The sequence below is a fragment of the Haliaeetus albicilla genome, chromosome 1, assembly GCF_947461875.1.
Source record: "Haliaeetus albicilla chromosome 1, bHalAlb1.1, whole genome shotgun sequence".
NCBI lineage: Eukaryota > Metazoa > Chordata > Aves > Accipitriformes > Accipitridae > Haliaeetus > Haliaeetus albicilla.
The window spans coordinates 24,804,086-24,820,980 of NC_091483.1; the positions used below are offsets into that span (position 1 = coordinate 24,804,086).

General features: G+C 42.8%; 1 protein-coding gene across 1 annotated transcript in view; it reads right to left on the bottom strand.

The window, feature by feature from the left end:
* Window positions 1–16,479, bottom strand: part of LOC104324502 (transmembrane protease serine 11E-like) — a 47,746-nt gene extending 31,267 nt beyond the window's left edge. Inside the window, exons 1-3 of the mRNA XM_009928748.2 lie at window positions 15,831–16,479; window positions 7,899–8,020; window positions 7,049–7,167 (exon numbers count right to left, since the gene is read on the bottom strand). Of these exons, the coding sequence (XP_009927050.1) occupies window positions 7,049–7,167; window positions 7,899–8,020; window positions 15,831–15,994 (405 nt within the window). The 5' untranslated portion in view covers window positions 15,995–16,479. The remainder of the gene's footprint in view (window positions 1–7,048; window positions 7,168–7,898; window positions 8,021–15,830) is intronic.
* Between the last annotated feature and the right edge of the window lie 416 nt (window positions 16,480–16,895).

A 16,895-nucleotide genomic window follows, 5' to 3' on the forward strand; every position in this document is an offset into this window, starting at 1 on the left:
ATTTAAGTTAGAAAAAAGTTGGATATTGGGCGCATTGTTGATAACTAACCATTTCATCCTGGAAATTCATGCTGTTTAGGTAGAGCATGCTGACAGTATGAGATCTTACAGGTGAGGAAAAACACTAAGCTACAGATTTATGCACTACACTGCATTAACTCATGCCAGCATTAAAAACTACTTTGTACTTTTCCCTCAATATTTTTCTAGTTCCCTGTGCTACTGTGACCTGTGGAAACAGGAAAACCTGGAAACAAAAGTTAAAGCAAGAAAGCATCTCAGTTTTTAAATCAATGCCATTTATGCCTAGGCCAGTGGTCTTTTTCTTCTTTTGATTTCAATAGGAATTTCTGAAAAAAGCATCACAAATGAGATGCAAGTGCTTTCTGTGAGTTATTTCCTCTCTCGGTGTACAGCATTTCACCTATATCTTTAAGGCCACACCTGTATACATACACACGGACAGTCAAGTATGCTGTCAACCTCTAATTCTAGAGCTAAACAAGCAAGCCGCCACACTGTCATCTTGGCCACTGTTACATTGCCATGTTTCCCAGTTGGCTGAATTACTGTGGAAAGATGCTTTCTGCTCTGTTTCTAGCCCCAGTCACCCATAGAGGGCACCCTTATTGTACCATGGTAGTCCAAGGACAGTATTTCCTATTTGCGAGAATCATTCGTTTAAAATAAAGCTTTTAAAGCAGAAGTTGTCAAATGCCCTAGATTTATTTTAGCATATTTTTTTCTCAAAATGCTCCTTAATCTTAAAGATCTTTTTTGCATAGATAAAAGACTTTTTTTGTCCATTTTACAACATTATTTTGCAGAACAAGAAAAAAAGGAGAGTATTAAAAAGCCTTTAAAAAGATTCATTTTTCTGGCTTTTGTACTATAGATGCACTTTTAAATAAAATTACCTTCAGTGAAGAACAAGAAAAACTTTCAATAAACGTTCCATTCTTTTCACCTTATATCAGTAATAAGCAAGTACTTGAGGGAGACCATACAGAGCCTAGGACTGCTTGGGTTTAAATAAGGACTTAGTGTTTAAATTTTGGGATCCGTATCTGAAAACACTACCAAATCTCTTTTGAAACTTACTACAACCAGGAACATCCTTACTCAGTTTGGTCCGGGTGCTGCAAGACTTGGAAAAGTCCTTGGAAAAATTTGGCTGCTGCAGCTACCATAATTTATCTTTCTGTGATCTGTCCAATTTACCTTCAATTTTCTTTTCTTTCAGGGGCTGAGAGGTGACAAGAAGTGTTTGGGAGGGGGGAGCAAACAGCACACATACAGCAAATGAAGCTCCATGATACTTGTAAATACTTGCACTTTTCAACTTGCTGTAGAAAAGAGAGTCATGTTAGACTCCCTTAAACTTCAGCACACTCCCTTTTCTTGGGGCATGTTCAGTTATCACCTCTAAATTGGTCCTCACAGTCTGGTCTCCCAGAGCAAATAGTCTTTAGGAGTGTTACAAAAAACTTCTGTCTTGGAGATCTGCTCCTACTGAGTTAACCTCCTGACCCAAGGACCATAAGGCACTGATGGAGCAAGCCACATGCTTCTGAGCTTTACCTTAACACCAACATGGAAGGTGTGACAAACACACCTTGTGTACAGATTCAGCCAGCAGATAGCTCTTGGCTCTGAAGTAATTTGTATTGCACCTCCCTCTCTCTTCCAAATACACACATGCACACTTCTGCTCCTCAGGAAGACTTGAGTCACGTCTGACCCTAAAAAGGCCACATGTCATAAAACAGCAGTCTCATCTACTCACTCACTGCTGCTGGTCGTCTTTTCAGCTAGGCTTCCTTTGAGTTCTGCTCAGATGGAAACTTTAGCCAGTACTTCAGGCTTTGGCCCTGCAGATGTGACAGTAAGCTATTCACAATTCAAATGATACAAGGTCCTTCCTAATATCAGGATGGCTGCAAGCTTATTCACTGGGTATAAAGTAGCGTGTCTGTCAGTTACAAGCATTCTGTTGAAGGCTAACCCATCCACCAAACAAGGTTATCAGGTGTTAAAGCTCTGCTTTCCATGGAAGCATAAGTGTCTACATGGGAATTAAGAGAGAACAAACACAAAGCAACTCAAGTACCCTGATGAGAGTGAATAAAACCTGGCTGTGCCAAAGGAACTTAGTGGGTCCTTTCCTGATTATCCACCCATAGGCACTTGAAAAATTCTTTGCTATCTCTGGGGATCTCTTCTCAGGTGCTGAAGTGGCTTTATGGATTTGGCCTTTCAACTCTCTCCAACTCAGTTCCCTGTCTGCAGAGAGGAGACATCAGTGCCTGGGGGCTGGGAAACTGGGGTGCTTTGGTTGTAATTGAATTGTGCTGAAGCAGCTGAGAATCTGCACCACTGAGGATGCAGAGGACAAAGTGAGCTCCCATTGCAACCCACCGGTGTCCTTTGTGGTGGTGGCCCAGGAGGCTGCTAAGCAGAGGCATTGGATTCAGCTAACAAGCCCCAGTTGTGAGCCACAAAGTGGCAGGGATGGTGCAGAGCTGCAGAGAACTACTGAGTACCAAATGCTGCGCTTGACAGTTCTTGGGATCCTCACTCACCTTAGCAGCACAAAGAATGGGGGGGTGAGGAGGAGATGCACGGCACCTGCCTGCCCCTCTGCTTCTCTCTCCTCATAGTGAGAGAAATGTGCTAACAACCTCTAATATCATCGTCTGCCAGGGGAGAAAACTGCCTCCTTCCTTACCAGCTCCAGTACGGGGACTCATCAGTTGAGTCCTTAAACCAACCAAGAACAGGCACAGTTATCAGAACTATTCTGCAGCACTTTCCTGTGGTATCACAAGTGTCTCTGCCATACCCAATAGAGACACTATTTCTAAATTAAACCCACACTAATTCAATTCTATCAGGCAGGACAAACTTCAACAGCTGTATTCATTAAAAACTTTCCCCAATGTCTGCACTTAAGGCACAGAAGATTCTCTTATCACTTGAAGTCACTGAAGCAAAATGTCTGTTTCTAAGAGAGATGTCCTGACACACAACACTGAGTCCTGAGGCAAGAATCACTTGAAATTCCATTACTTCAGTAGAAATATTGGGATAGGCAGTAGTTTCCCCAGGGAATTACCCAGGTATCCTCTTAATACAATCCCCAAACACTCTGCCCAGACCCAGTTCTGTGTTGGTTTCAGACGGTGGAAGGATAGGGGAAGAGCCCAGGTGCCTTGCGGATGATGAGACGACAGGGCAAATCCATGCCAGTCCATTCCGTAGCTCGAGGCACTCACGGAGAGGAAACAAACACCTTGCCTCTCCCCCAGCCACCCAATTAGCCAAGGAGGGAGCCATGCTACACTCATACCTGAGAAGCATCCATCCACCCAAACCACAGCCTGGCTTACCATCACATGGGAGCAGGAAGGAGTAGGGGATAATAGACAGGGGAGGGTACAGTGTCTAATGCAAGAGTCCACAAAGACACATGGACTAGGACAGGGAGAAGCAGCCTGACAGCAGGGCTGGGAACAACTCTGGCCAGAGGAGAAGGAGACAGGGAGATACTAGCGTAAGGAGAAAGGTGGCATAGGTTGTCCTTGAAGAGGGGAAAGTCCACAACATCTAGGAGAAAGTATCAGAAAGTTATTGTAGTGGTAAAAAGAACAGACAGGTACATTTGCAAGTCACTGGTGGGCAGGGTAAAGGCTGGTGTCCATTTCTATTTAGCAACCAGCCATGTACTGAAGGGGTAACCTGCTGTGGCTGCTTGGTATCCACTGCTCTCGCACAACTAGACACTTGGCCAGCCTTCAGCCAAGACAATTCTCATTAAGATGGGCTTGATGAGGCACTAATTTCGAGCTCTTCTGAGTGCACACCTGCTTACCTTGGGGTCAAAGATGACTTTCCACACTGGACACAAAGCCCCTCCACCCTCCTCCCTGCGCACAGAGCAGGCAACTGGGATCATTCCAACACCCAGGTCTATCTTGAGCTGGCTGTCTCAGCTCTCTCCTCACTTTGGGGTGCCAGAAGGGCTGAAAAAGCAAAGCTTAGAGCAGGGCCTTGGAAATCTCCCCTGGGATGCTGTTAGTAAGAGGGCAGTTAGGGCCTCCAAGGCATTCTTGGGAAATCCAAAAGAATGAATACATTTTGTGGGAGAAGAAAAAAAAATCCAGTTCTGGTGCAGGAGTTGGAGAAAAACAGTGGGTAAAAGTTGTGGATATCAGCCAAGCATTAAGTGAACCCACTATAAAATAGAGGCTCCTTGGGGAAGGAGCCATGAAAGCTGTGACTGTGCCCTTTTTATCCATGCAAGAAGGAATCGTCTGGCACAGTGCATTTTAGCTTGGCAAGGGAAGGACGACTGGTCCAGCTAGAAAAATGAGGAGGCTCTGGTGAGCTGGAACATCTCTTTCCGCAGTGGCATTCAGTCTGGTTTGGTTTTCAAGAGAACACAAAGGGAACCCTCACAACCACTTGCAGGAAGCCAGGCAAGGAACAAAGACATTTCATCATCTGTTCCTCAGTCCCCCCAGCTCCACCCCACAAGACATTTTCCAGACTTTCCAGTCAGCCCTGAGATGTTGACTAGTGCACCAGCTTCATCAGCTCTCTGGCATGATCTCGTTGCATTCCCTCCCACTTTCAATGAGATAAGAGAGTCAGGAATGTCGTTCACACAATGGGTGTTACTACTGAACAAAAGAAAACATCAGAACGTTTGCTGCCAGTCCCAAGGAAGGCTTGGGATGACTTCCCTATGGGAGGAAAAACATTTTCTCTGGTGAAATATCAACTCTCAAAAGAGCTCCTTTCAGGGTTGTTCTGGGGACAAACAAAGGAGGCTTCATCAGGGAGGGATCAGAGAAGGGAGCACTTGGCAGGGAGTTGCACTAACTCAGGTAATTTGAATGCTTCTGATTATCAGAGATGATTCACTTCTGTTCACTTTGCACCAAGTATTGTGAAAGACATTGCATTTATCTGCATTGACTCACTGTTACACAACTTGAGCATAAGGTATCGTTACTACTATGAGGATGGGAAGGATTGGACACCCAAAACCTTGACACCAGCTGGAGAAAGACTGCAAAGGATTTTGGTAAACCCAGGCAAATCAGAAAATGTGATAAAAAACTCAAGTCTATCCTCTGTTAAAGAGGCGGTATGAAAACCATGAATATAGAAGTGTGGATGTTCTGAGCTGTCAAGAAGTCAAGAGGATATTTCTGACTTTGGAAAGATTGCTTTGATTTTTATCACCACAAGCTGAGTTTTGCTTGTAGAGAATCAGACTTACAAGGAAAATACTGTTATTCATTAGTGTATGGAGTCAATTTAAATAAGCTTATGGACAATTCTCAATCTCATACAACCTTGTTAGATGGAACACCTGGAGCTAAAGACATAAACCCGTGCCATTTATATCAGCTGACCTAAAATTACAGCAAAGAACTCACCAAATTTGAGAGAGGGAGGTAGAAGTTAATGGCTGAATTAAAGACAGCTCTTAAGAAAAGTCACAGGAATGAAGGAAAGGCAACACAGTTCTCTGTATGTTTATGGTGTTACTTATCAGTTACAATTAACGTGCTCTGAAATAAGGGTTCTCACTGCTCAACCAGCACTGGTATTTACTGTCACTACTGTCAGAAGTGCTCAACACTCATAGAGGAGACAGGATTTCTAAAGCACTGGCTTCCATTCAAGCATCTAAATTAATAGCCACGTTCAGAGGAAATCTGACTGCATTGGACTCTGTTTGAAAGAACTTCTTAGCTAAAATAAGTATTTCTTTGCCAAAGGAGCCACATTTTTAAAAAAATGAAGAGGGAATGGACTGAGAGAAAGGGATGCAACTTTACTGAATGAAGAGTTAATCCTCAGACTTCTCCCCAGCCCTTGACTTCCTCCTGCCTCAGCAATACACAATGTCTTCTTGGTCAGGGAGAATGTTCCCTCTCCAAGGTCCTATATCACAAGGTTAAAAGCCTGCAATTATTAGGTAATAGTTGTAAAGTGGCAGCACCTAAGTAAATGCAGCTTATGTAAGAATCTATACGTACAGACATACACCAGGAGCAGATCTTGGGAAATACGGTACAGTCCCTGGTAGGCAAAGAGGGCAGAAAGGAAACAGATATAGAAAAGAGGACAACTTGACTAAGATCTCCGAGGCTCTCAGCAGTAGAGCTGGGAAGAGACGTTAGTACTGCTGAATCCCTATATAGCACCCTACTTCTCCAGAACAATGTTCACCACAGCTCACAATTTGCTGTGGACAAGTGGCATGGCCCTAAATTAAATGATAGTGGGGACCACAGCATTGATTGTCCTATTAACTGAGTATCTGTGCAAGGTTGCTAAACAGGAGGTAAGAGATACACATCGGACTCTGATGAATGAAACACAAAAAGATACAAGCACAATCACATGCTTATTGCTGTAAAGAGCTGAACTCTGTAATTATCATCTGTGGGGAAGTGTCTCAAAGAGAAAACAAGAAAGGAAATTGCAATGTGTCTATTTATTTCCATAGCTACTGTATGACTGAGAGCCACTCAGCAGCCTCTGCTATTTGTAGGAGGGTTTCCCAATAAAACGTACCAAAGGCACAGGAAAAGGGCTTGTGTATTTTTTTCCCAACACACAGCAACAGCCTGACAGGTAGAGTTCTCCATCCCTCTCCATCCCTTTACACCCAAGGAGAGGGCGTAAAAGCATGCTTTCCTTAGAGACACTGGGGCATAAATCACAAAGCCAGGCTTAGGGCAGGGAAAGAGAAAACACACATAGATTAGTGATATAAGAGGAAGCTGAGATTATTGTCAATCCACTTCAGGGACAAAGAGACGTGACATGCTGGAACAAGCAGACTGGCAAGTGCCTGGTCCGCCAGGTATGATCATGACTTTCATGCTATCCATTTCCCAGGTCTGCTAACCATGGGGGCTCAGGGTACGCCAGACACCTGTGGTCTAAGAGTGTGCTGTTCATATTAATGACTCCTGTATTATCACACAGTCCTTAATAACAGAAAGTCACAATGGTCCAAACTTACCAGTCTCTCCACCCTCTCGCTCAGGTCTCTAAACCTTCCTGAGGACTGTCTGGACAATTCATTATTGTACCGGATGTTGGTGATTTTTATGTTGCCACTGTAATAGAACAGCTTCTGATCTGTAGGGGAAAGAAGAGGAACAGGCAACTCTCAAAGCACCAAGGCAAATGAACTTTAGAGAAACACCTGGGGCTGACTGATACCCAGACATCTAGGGAGTGGATGAGCCTTCAACTGTATCCAACCCATTCAAATACAGCTTCCAAAAGCTAGGAGCCCAGGAGCAAGAACTCAGTTGAGTTAAGTGATCTAAGCCAAGTAGTGCACAAAAAGCCCAGTTGTCCCAAAAGTTACATCTGGGCCCAGCCAACAGCACTGTGGGCTCACACGGGATCGCAATCCTGCTGGTCAGCTACGTTCCTTCCTGGCCTGTATGCCCACTCAACGCCAAGCCCTGGCAGGCAGCTGCTGGTGATGAGGGCAAAGGAACAGAGAAACACCACAGGTAGGCACAAGTGGAAGGCTGTTTGTCACTTGCATAAGGGAGACCAGAAGGCTTGCGTGTTGACCTCATCACAGAAGTAGATCATGAGGAAGATGTGAAAGGAGTGAAAGCAAGCAAAAGCCAACAGAAACCACAGCCCTAAACCACCCTGCACAGCAGGAAATGTTCCTATGAGATCTGCAATGATGCTAAATGAGGAAGGAAAGAGAGCTCTAAAGCCGGTGGTTTTTCCCCAAATGAGCTTTAGACAGACTAATCAAAGCAAACTCCCAGCATTGTGTGGCACCACAAGCACAAAGGAAATGCACTAAACATAGGAACAGTGATATGTTACATAAAACTTACCATATGCCAGAAAATAAACTAGGAGACCAATGGTGATAGCTGCTGCCACTGCTGTTCCAATAACGATTAGAGCAATTTTCCAGGGCTCAAGATGTCTTATTTTGATGACTGGCTGGTGAATTCTGGGGGAAAATAAGAACAAGGGGAGAAGATTAAGAAGAGACCCTTTTCTATTTAATCCTCCCCCCCCTCCACAAAATGAAGCTCAAGTTTTCTTCCTCAACATCAGCTGATTCTTCCCAGCAGTATTAATTGACTTCTCACCCAACACCCTTGAAAATGAAACCATGACTCAAGACTATTTTGAAATAGATGTTGGGATATGCTAGAAGTCACAGAACACAGACAGGGTTTGAGCGTTTGCGGGTTTTTTTTCTTATATGGGCCAAATTAAATAGGAGTCCCACTAAATACTTTCTTATGTGATCCCTGACTGGAAATTTGCAAGAATAAAACTTCATTTTCAGCTAGGTGAACTTTCATACAGCAATGCAGGCAGCTTTCAATTGCTTAAACAAATCAGTTACCACAGACACACTGGCACCTCTGCTCCCAAAACTGCTTTGTGCAATAAAATTGGCAAAAAAGCATCCCATGCTTTATATAGTACATATCTATACATTATCCAAGCTGCTCAGTCCATTTCAGCCTGCAAAGCAGGGCTGGACAAAAAAGATAAAGAGATTTCAGAGGGCCAGCCTCTGCTTCCTATTTTACTCAGACTAAATCTAAAAGTAAAAGCCAAGCACTGCTTTAAGCAGTATTTGCTGAAGTGATGGAGTGACAGGGAAGGGCAAGGACATGTGAGCAGACCAGGGAACATAGCTGGGAAGCCTTGCCAGATACTTCTCTCTGCCATGCTCATAATTACACAGGTGCTAATCCAAATTAACTCAAGGCAAGCCAACAGTCAGTAGGTCACTAGTATAGTTAGGCAAAAAACTGCCTGAAAAAAGTTACTTACAGCAAATTCTGCCTTTGGCTATAAACTCAAAGACATCTGAAGATCCTTAAAGCCATTTCCTATTATGTTATCAGCCATTACAAAATACAGAACAGGAAGCCATAGTTTCTGGCAAGGAGTCCTTCGCTCTAGAGCCAGCTACCTCACTCATGCAAACACGTACACCTCCAGGTTAAGGTACGGCCTCCCCCAGGAAAGCAGGCTGCAGGGATCCTCCCCTGAAGGTATGAGGCATCTCAGCAAGTTCCCACATTCATAACAAAGTACACATAGCTCACTTCCTGAACACATCCCTCATGAGCTAGAAGTTTAAATACAATAAAATAAGCTGAAAATAATTGCAAGCGACCACTGCAGCTGCTTGAGAGAACAAGCACACTGTGCACTGTATATAAATATCAGAGCAGGTTCTGATATTTCATTTTAATTTCATTGTAAAGCCTTATGATTACGGCCTTATTACTTCTGCTTGGAAAACAACTGACTCAGGCTAAATATCGTGACATTTGATTGAGTGAAAATGGGAATACTCATTTGTCACTCATATCTGTTCTGACTTGTCTTGGATCCCCTAGCTAGCATTTCCTTCACTCCTGCTATCCTCTAAAATGGCTATTAATTAATCTATCATCTCATCTGGTGTGCTTCAAAATACATCTGTGAATCCACAGCAGAAAAAAAAATAAATGGAAATTAAACAGTCCTATTAAGGGTTTGGAGATGAGCAGCTCCAAAGTTATTTCTGGAACTACTGTATAGAAGTTGCCTTAAAACTTTAACTGGAGAAATTAAAATATGCAGGTATAAATAGTCAGGACTCTACCTCATTAAGAAGAATATTTCTAAATAGTAGCTTGTAGGTGAAACCATGAAGTCAGTGGCGAGTTCAGCTTTAATTTGTCATGTGGGTTTGTTGGGGTTTTTTTTCCCGCTACTCCAGCTGGTAGTCCTTTGCATGGCTTATATGCTTTGCAAAACTGAGACTAAGTTACAAGAAAAAACAACAAAACAAACAAAAAACCACATTTAACTTGACACAACCTACTCACATTCATTCTTGTGGATACTCTCATTTGAAAAGCAGTTGTTTTGTTTAAGCAGCACAGAAGGAAAAACACTCAGAAGGTCTTTCAGCTATAATGATCCTGGCATTGCCCCAAACCAAAATGCTGGGTTTGAGAAGCCCATTTGAAAGGCTGAATGCCACCTCCACACCGCAGTCGGTGAACGTGAAGAAATTACTGCCTCTCATACCAGTGAAAGAGCGGTTTCAGACCAGAAGTAACATGGCTGGGACACAGTTAAATATCAAGTACTATATAATTTGAAACCTTTTCAGCGTTCTTTTCTACATAGTATAACATTTTTTTTAACTCTTATTCTTTATTTCTTCCCTTTCAAGTTCCATTTTACCAGTTAGCAAACAGAAACCCAGTCCACAACAGTTAACTCGCACATATAATTTTACTCACACACGTGACTTTCACTTAATTCATGAAACCTGTTTGAGACCATCTTTTCAAAGAGGTGCAGAGGGGACTCACCGTCAGCTTCTAAACTGAATTTCCTCAGATGAGAAGCTGTTTGATAAATACATCTTAGAAAGTCACTTAAGGGGGGGGGCTGTTTCAGAATTTGGGATGTCTTCTTTTTTCTTCCTTTTTTTCTCAATAAACTTTCCCCTTTCCTTTTAAATAACAAGACAAAATGACTATTAAGGTTTACTTTCCACTCCTAATTTGTTTAAAAAAAAAAACAAACTAGTTTTAAAAACAACAGGTATTTTTGAGCAAAATGTCCTTGGTTAGGCTGTACCATCTGGATGCTTCCCCATTTGAATAGACGTGCAGACTGAGCACACCAGGAGGATTTCAAATCCAAGTTTTCAAAGGTATCTGTGAGACAAAACCACAAAGATTGCTGGGCTAATATTTTTTCATTCCCATTAACTTTGAGCTTTATTGCTGCTTTGCTCTGTTTCCTGAGGTTCATTCCTCAAAGATGAATTATTTCATCTGACAACATGTCCCATTGTGTAAAGTTGGACAGTACTTAGAGGGATTCAATACACACAAGAGAAGTTAACTACCCCAGAACTGAAACAGCTTCGATGCACATGATGACCCATCAGAGCTTGAATACTCTGCAGAGAGCTGATAAAAGTTCAACGGTGGGAATTTATTTTCTCAGATCAGGAGTCAAGCAGTCCCTGCTGACTACTTTGGAACTATCTGCTTAACAGAGAGGGAACAAGGAGCGTAACCTAGAAATGCACAGCAGGATTAAAAACACTCCAGCTGAGAAGGTCACTGAAATCCTCCAGAGCAGAAACGGAGATTTGAAGCCTGAACCAAATACCAGCTGGAAGCCTCCCACTGCCCTCAGTGGGCTTTCTGTCAGGGTCCCTTCTGCCTGCAGCCTACGTGGTCCTCCCCTCTACCCCAGAGACTCTGCTCTTTCCTAGAGACCATGCCCGTGCAGTAATCTTAAATACACTGCAATCAGGAACTGGATTTTCTCTCTTGGCAAAAGACTGCCAAATCCCAGATTAAGATTTGTCCAGTTAGGAAGAGGAGTTAAATATTTGCTGATAAAGAGAAACAAGAAAAACTGATATAAAATTGTCCACACTGACATAACAATTTTACTTGGTTGTCCTCTCTTTGTTACCTAATAATTCCTAACACTGTCTTGGCTTTTTCAACTGACATTCAGCTGGCATTTTCCTAGAAATACCCGCTGAGACCTTTCCTGAGTGGTAGTAGGTGAAGCCTTTTATTCTGTACTTGTGTTCCGACCCATCATGAGCACAAAGAGGCCTCCCAGGAACCTTCTTCTCAACAAGGAGCTCACGCCAATAACGTGAGCAAGAGCAAGAGGGATGCCTCCCCTTATGCATTTTACAAGGCAGACGTAAGAAGGACACAGCTAATAATGTCTGTTGACTTTTAGTAACAGAGGAGTTTCGGAGGGGAAAAAGTCAGTCTCAAGGAAAAATTAAAAACCTTACCTAATATCCTAACTTGTTTTTTTAAGGGTACCTTTCAATAAACATATCATAAACATTGCATTGAATAAATCTTGCATGCGCTTGCCTCACTGCAGCCTGAAACTGTTAGTTTACAAAGGAAGTAAGAGTGTCTTTTACCTACTGGAATTTAGATTCACTTCTTGCAAAGAAGCAGAATTAAAACTGCCTTCTATGAGTCAAACCACCTGCTTCAGAGGAAGACTCTCAAAGGTCTTCCTCACCAGGGCAGAAAGCACGCTTTGACACCTGTGGGAATCTCTCCATTACCTGCAGTGAGCTTCATATCAGAGGCAGTGTCTAGCTAAGTCAGCATGCAGCATGGAAAAGAACACAAGCTCTGCTTTGGCATGCACGCACTGAAAGTGTCTGCTCAAGAAAGGTGCTGACAGGACAGCCTAACAGCCAAACCCAAAACAGTCACCTAGAGATGATCTCTTGTGGGCTATTAAATGTCCTTTGGTTTTAGTCCTATAAGAGAGGCATGCTTAGACAGACAAATTTTCTCCACAATTTTAGAATACGTGCGGTACTTCTCTCTCACTAAGGTGCTTTCAGAAAAAAAAATGATAAAACCACTGTATTGGCCTTAGCAATAATTGTAATATATAAATATACTCATAATAGGACAGTGATGGTGTTTTAAAGTTTACTGAGATAAATCTGTTCACTGGTATGTGAAATGTCACTGTAGAACAACTATACTTACATCACTCCTGAAGAGTTCTGCAAGTCTGAAAGAACAGACCAGCCCTTCTGCCTTTGTGATAGTTTGTGTGCATCTGTGACAGCTTATATCCACTGAGAATCAGATCCAAAGTACCCAGCCTTTCCTGGAGTTTGGAAGCTTACATTTCTGGCTGAATAACAAGTTTTTCCGTATTTTATACTTTATATATAATAAACAATTGCTAGGCTGAGTAGATAAACAATGGGATGCTGTCATCTAGCAAAATTATTTTCACTGAACAGAGGTGGACAAATTTCTTCATGGGAGAAATGCTGCTGAAATTAGAGAAGGTTCCTTAGACAAGAGGTTCAGCTGAGACTCTGAAACTCCAGGCACTTCTCCAGTGGCAGGGAAACTGGACAATTCCCATGTTCAGTTCGATATGAAATGTCCCCCTGTTATCACCAAATCTGTCCACAGTCCACATGAAGTTTTCAGATTGTCTTGTATCAGAAGCATGTCAAATTAAGCCGTCCCATGCTTTGTGTTAGCTCGACTTCATTCAGAATTAAGATCTCTGTGTAACCAGAAATACAGACATGGAAGGAGTATGTGGTGGAAGCAGAATGACTTGATTTTAAAAGCTTATGCTGACCCAAAATGCCCAATCATAAAACTGTCTGTGAAAAATAAATAAAGTGAGGCACTTCTAATAAAAACAGCAGAGGCCAGAAAAGCTGCTGGGTTTACACTGGGGCTTGCTCAGTCAATGAAGATTACTAGATTTTAAGGCTCAGGAAGAGATCCTTTCTCATTCTGGTTTTCTTGTCTAAAATGGTCAGAAACTGAGTGAATGTGGCAGGGAAACACAAATTCCATATGAGGCAAATCAGGTGTGGTGTGTATCAGAATCAAAAGTATTTCACTGGGGTTTCCCAGAATCAGGATCTACTCTGGGGCAAACTGAGCAGGATAGGTTTCTGTTTGGAACCACGCAGGAACCACATCTGCCTCCTGCAATAATCAAGGTTAACTCCCACTAATGCCAATGGGACATGAGTGTTCCTGCTACACCTCAGCAGTCTATAATTTACGCTCATTTTGCCCACCTACTGCATGACAAATTGGTGCAAGTGGCACTGCATTTCCACCTACATATTCACTTTTAGCCTATCATACACAACACCAGCTACTCCGTACCTCACCCTGCCAGGGCACAAGATCTTCACGAGGAAGCTGCAGGTAGGAAACTGCATTTGCTTCCCAGACTGCAGGGCACAGCACAACAGAGGGACGAGACCAGCAAGGCTGTCTACTCCGCCCAGTTTTCCTTAGCAACTTTGCTTCCTGAAGGATTTTATGGAGCACACATTCCAACTTAGCTTGAAATGTTGTGAAAAGAGGCATCTTGGAACTGGATAAAGCTAATACTGAAGCACCACTCTTATAAGAGACAGCATGATGTGCTCAACAAGCAAGGCTTACAGCTCCACGCTCACATCTACATCCCTGCCCAGAGAAGAGCTCTGGACATTTAACAGGCTATACAGGGTCTTTGATTAAGACCAAGCAGTCTCTATCTCTTCCCAAATGTGTATATATTTAATTATCCAGCACAGATTTCCCCTAATGCACTTTAGATTTTATAATAATCTAAACAACTATTTAAACAACTAAATAATTTCCTAACTAGGAGGCAACCAAACTGGACTCAGATGTTGTTTAACTACCCTCTAGCACACTGTTATTAAAATTATTTACACCACTGTCGATATCAACAAGACACGGCGACTAGATTTACATCTAACTAGAAAAAGGAATGGCTTTTCAATTCTGCTAGGTAGAGAACTCTCACTTAGTTTTCCCTCTTTACGTAACACGCACAAACTTGTATTCACAACTGATGGGGATTTCTTCCTCCCCTGACAGTTCGAGCAGCATAGCTTTTAAGGTATGGATATTAAACAGGGCAGAGGATCTTTGGGTATTGAGCAGGGTAATGCTAAGGAGCACAGAACCAAAAGCTGAAGTCAGTCTTCTCCTGGCAAAAGTCAACACTGTATTGACTAAAATAATAAGTTTTATGTTTCTATTTCAGTGTGTCCAGAAATTATTAAAAAAACCCCTGATTTTTAAAAATACTGAGGATGGAAAAAATAAGTAGCATCTTGCAATCAAAGCAATGCCAGAGAGGAGACTAATATTGTAGTCTTCAGCAATCACACACAAAAATCCAGCCATCCAGCCAAATCATTAGGGTGTTAAAAAAAAAAAAATCAGATTCTTTTGGATTTTTTTTCTGAGGTCATACTTTTAAACTTCATCAGTTGCTGAGGCAACAGCAAAAAACAAACTCAAGGGAGACTGAGCATCTCCTACTGCCACATGAATCAGGAGCCAGAGTGTTAAACAGAAACAACAAATTCCAGGAGGCTCACTGTACCTTTATGACCAGATCCCTGCGCTGACCCAAGAGAGCATAGTAGAGTGTTGCAGCTGGGAGACTTATTTTTGTAAAAATACTCTGAAATTTCCAGCACTGTCTTAAAAACACCTTGTCATTAAGCCCTAGAAATCACGACCTCTTCCTTAAAAGTACTAGGGTCAAAACTGGAATGATGAACACCTACAGCATTCTTCTTATGTAGTTGTGCTGCCATCTCTGATTTAACTGGAACCTTTTGTAGGGTTTGGGGGAAATAATATTGCAACTAGACCTGACCAAAAGCCATGGTTTCCAAAAATCGTGTTATTAACATTTGATTATTACACAAAAGAGCTTCCTGGATTCTGCATTGCTGCAATAAAAGCCTGCTGGGGACAGGATAAGACAATCACAGGGAGGAGAGGTAAATGCCAACCTAAGCCATCACATCATGTTTCTAAATAGAAAGCAAATCTTTGTGCTCCTGGCCATGCTAAGGAAGAATTTCCCTCTGCATTTCTCACTCCAGCCATATGTTACTCTTTTCATCCAGACCACAACCTCCAAAACCTCCCTTTCAGCCGGCAACTTGCTGTTTTGCTTTCCCTCTGCCTATCGCCCCTTTTCAGGCTGCACATTTCAGACAGATCCATGATGCACCCTAGGTCTATAAGGATGAAAGGGGCAGAGATAGAGCAGTGAGGTCCAAGATCAGGCAAGAGAACAAACAGATTTCTTTTCTGGAACCTATGTAAGTCCTTGAAGTCCTAAAGCTGTCCCATAGGCAGTACCCTTTACCACCATTACCCCAAATCAGACTTGCCGAGTTAAAACAGGCCACCTACTTTTGAAGATCCCATGGTAGGTCCCGGTAGGTCTGGTAGCCTTTCTGACCGCCAACCAAGGCTTGACTAAAGTCTGGACTGTGTAGCGAATGCTGCTGGAAAACGCAGGAGTCACATTGATTGGTGTGACGGGAAGGGAAAGGTGTTGAATGAAGATCCTTCATTGAGGCACTGCTGGCGCAACACCCAGCACCCTGTGGGTTATTGCAAAATGAGGGAGCGAACTTCAGAATAAAAACAAACAGAGGTAAGCATGGAGTTGATAAGGAGACTGTAACCTTCGGATCAGCTCCGCATCAAAGAGTTCCCCAGGCAGAGATGGACAGAGCAGATAAACCGGCCGAGGCAAGAAGACTTGTTCTTCACCACAGCAGAACAGGAAGTGCGTGAGATTTCCCTTTTCCAGCACTCCCTTTCTGTCCAACTTGTATCCCTACAGCAGGCCCTCTCCCGAGCGGCAGCACCTTCTACCATACACTCACTGTAAAACCCACATGGAAGAGGCACCACACTGTCCGCGACACTAAGTCACTTGCCTCCTGAGGTAGCCAACACACAAAGGCCAAACGCAAACCCAAATACAGACATAAACGGCTTGGTCAGCCAAGCCTGATCTCCCTCGGTGCTCACTCCTCCACAGCTGTCCTGGACTCCCTTGGCATCAGGGACATGACAACTATAAGTATCCAGCCTCCTAATTACATGTTAGTCATTTAATGGTTGGCATAACCCCGCCTGTGGAAAATGCTTACTCTGTGAAAAGGGCCACCAATCTCCTTGGAATTCCCTTCTCCCAGCACAAACATGATTCTTCAGAGCCAGCTGGAAAAGCGAAAAATGGATATTCTCTGATGAGAAATTCTGCACTTGCATCTAAAATCCCAAACTAAAAAGGAAAATTACCAGAAAGCAAGCTTCTGGTTTCTAGTCTTTGATAGGCTTGGATTTGTGCCAAGAAGTTTGAAGCATTTGGTTTTCCAATGAAGTCTCAAGATCTCACAGTTATTTTTGTGGGAACACTTATTATTTTCTAGAAAGAACCTCAGCAACAGAGGGTAAAAAAAA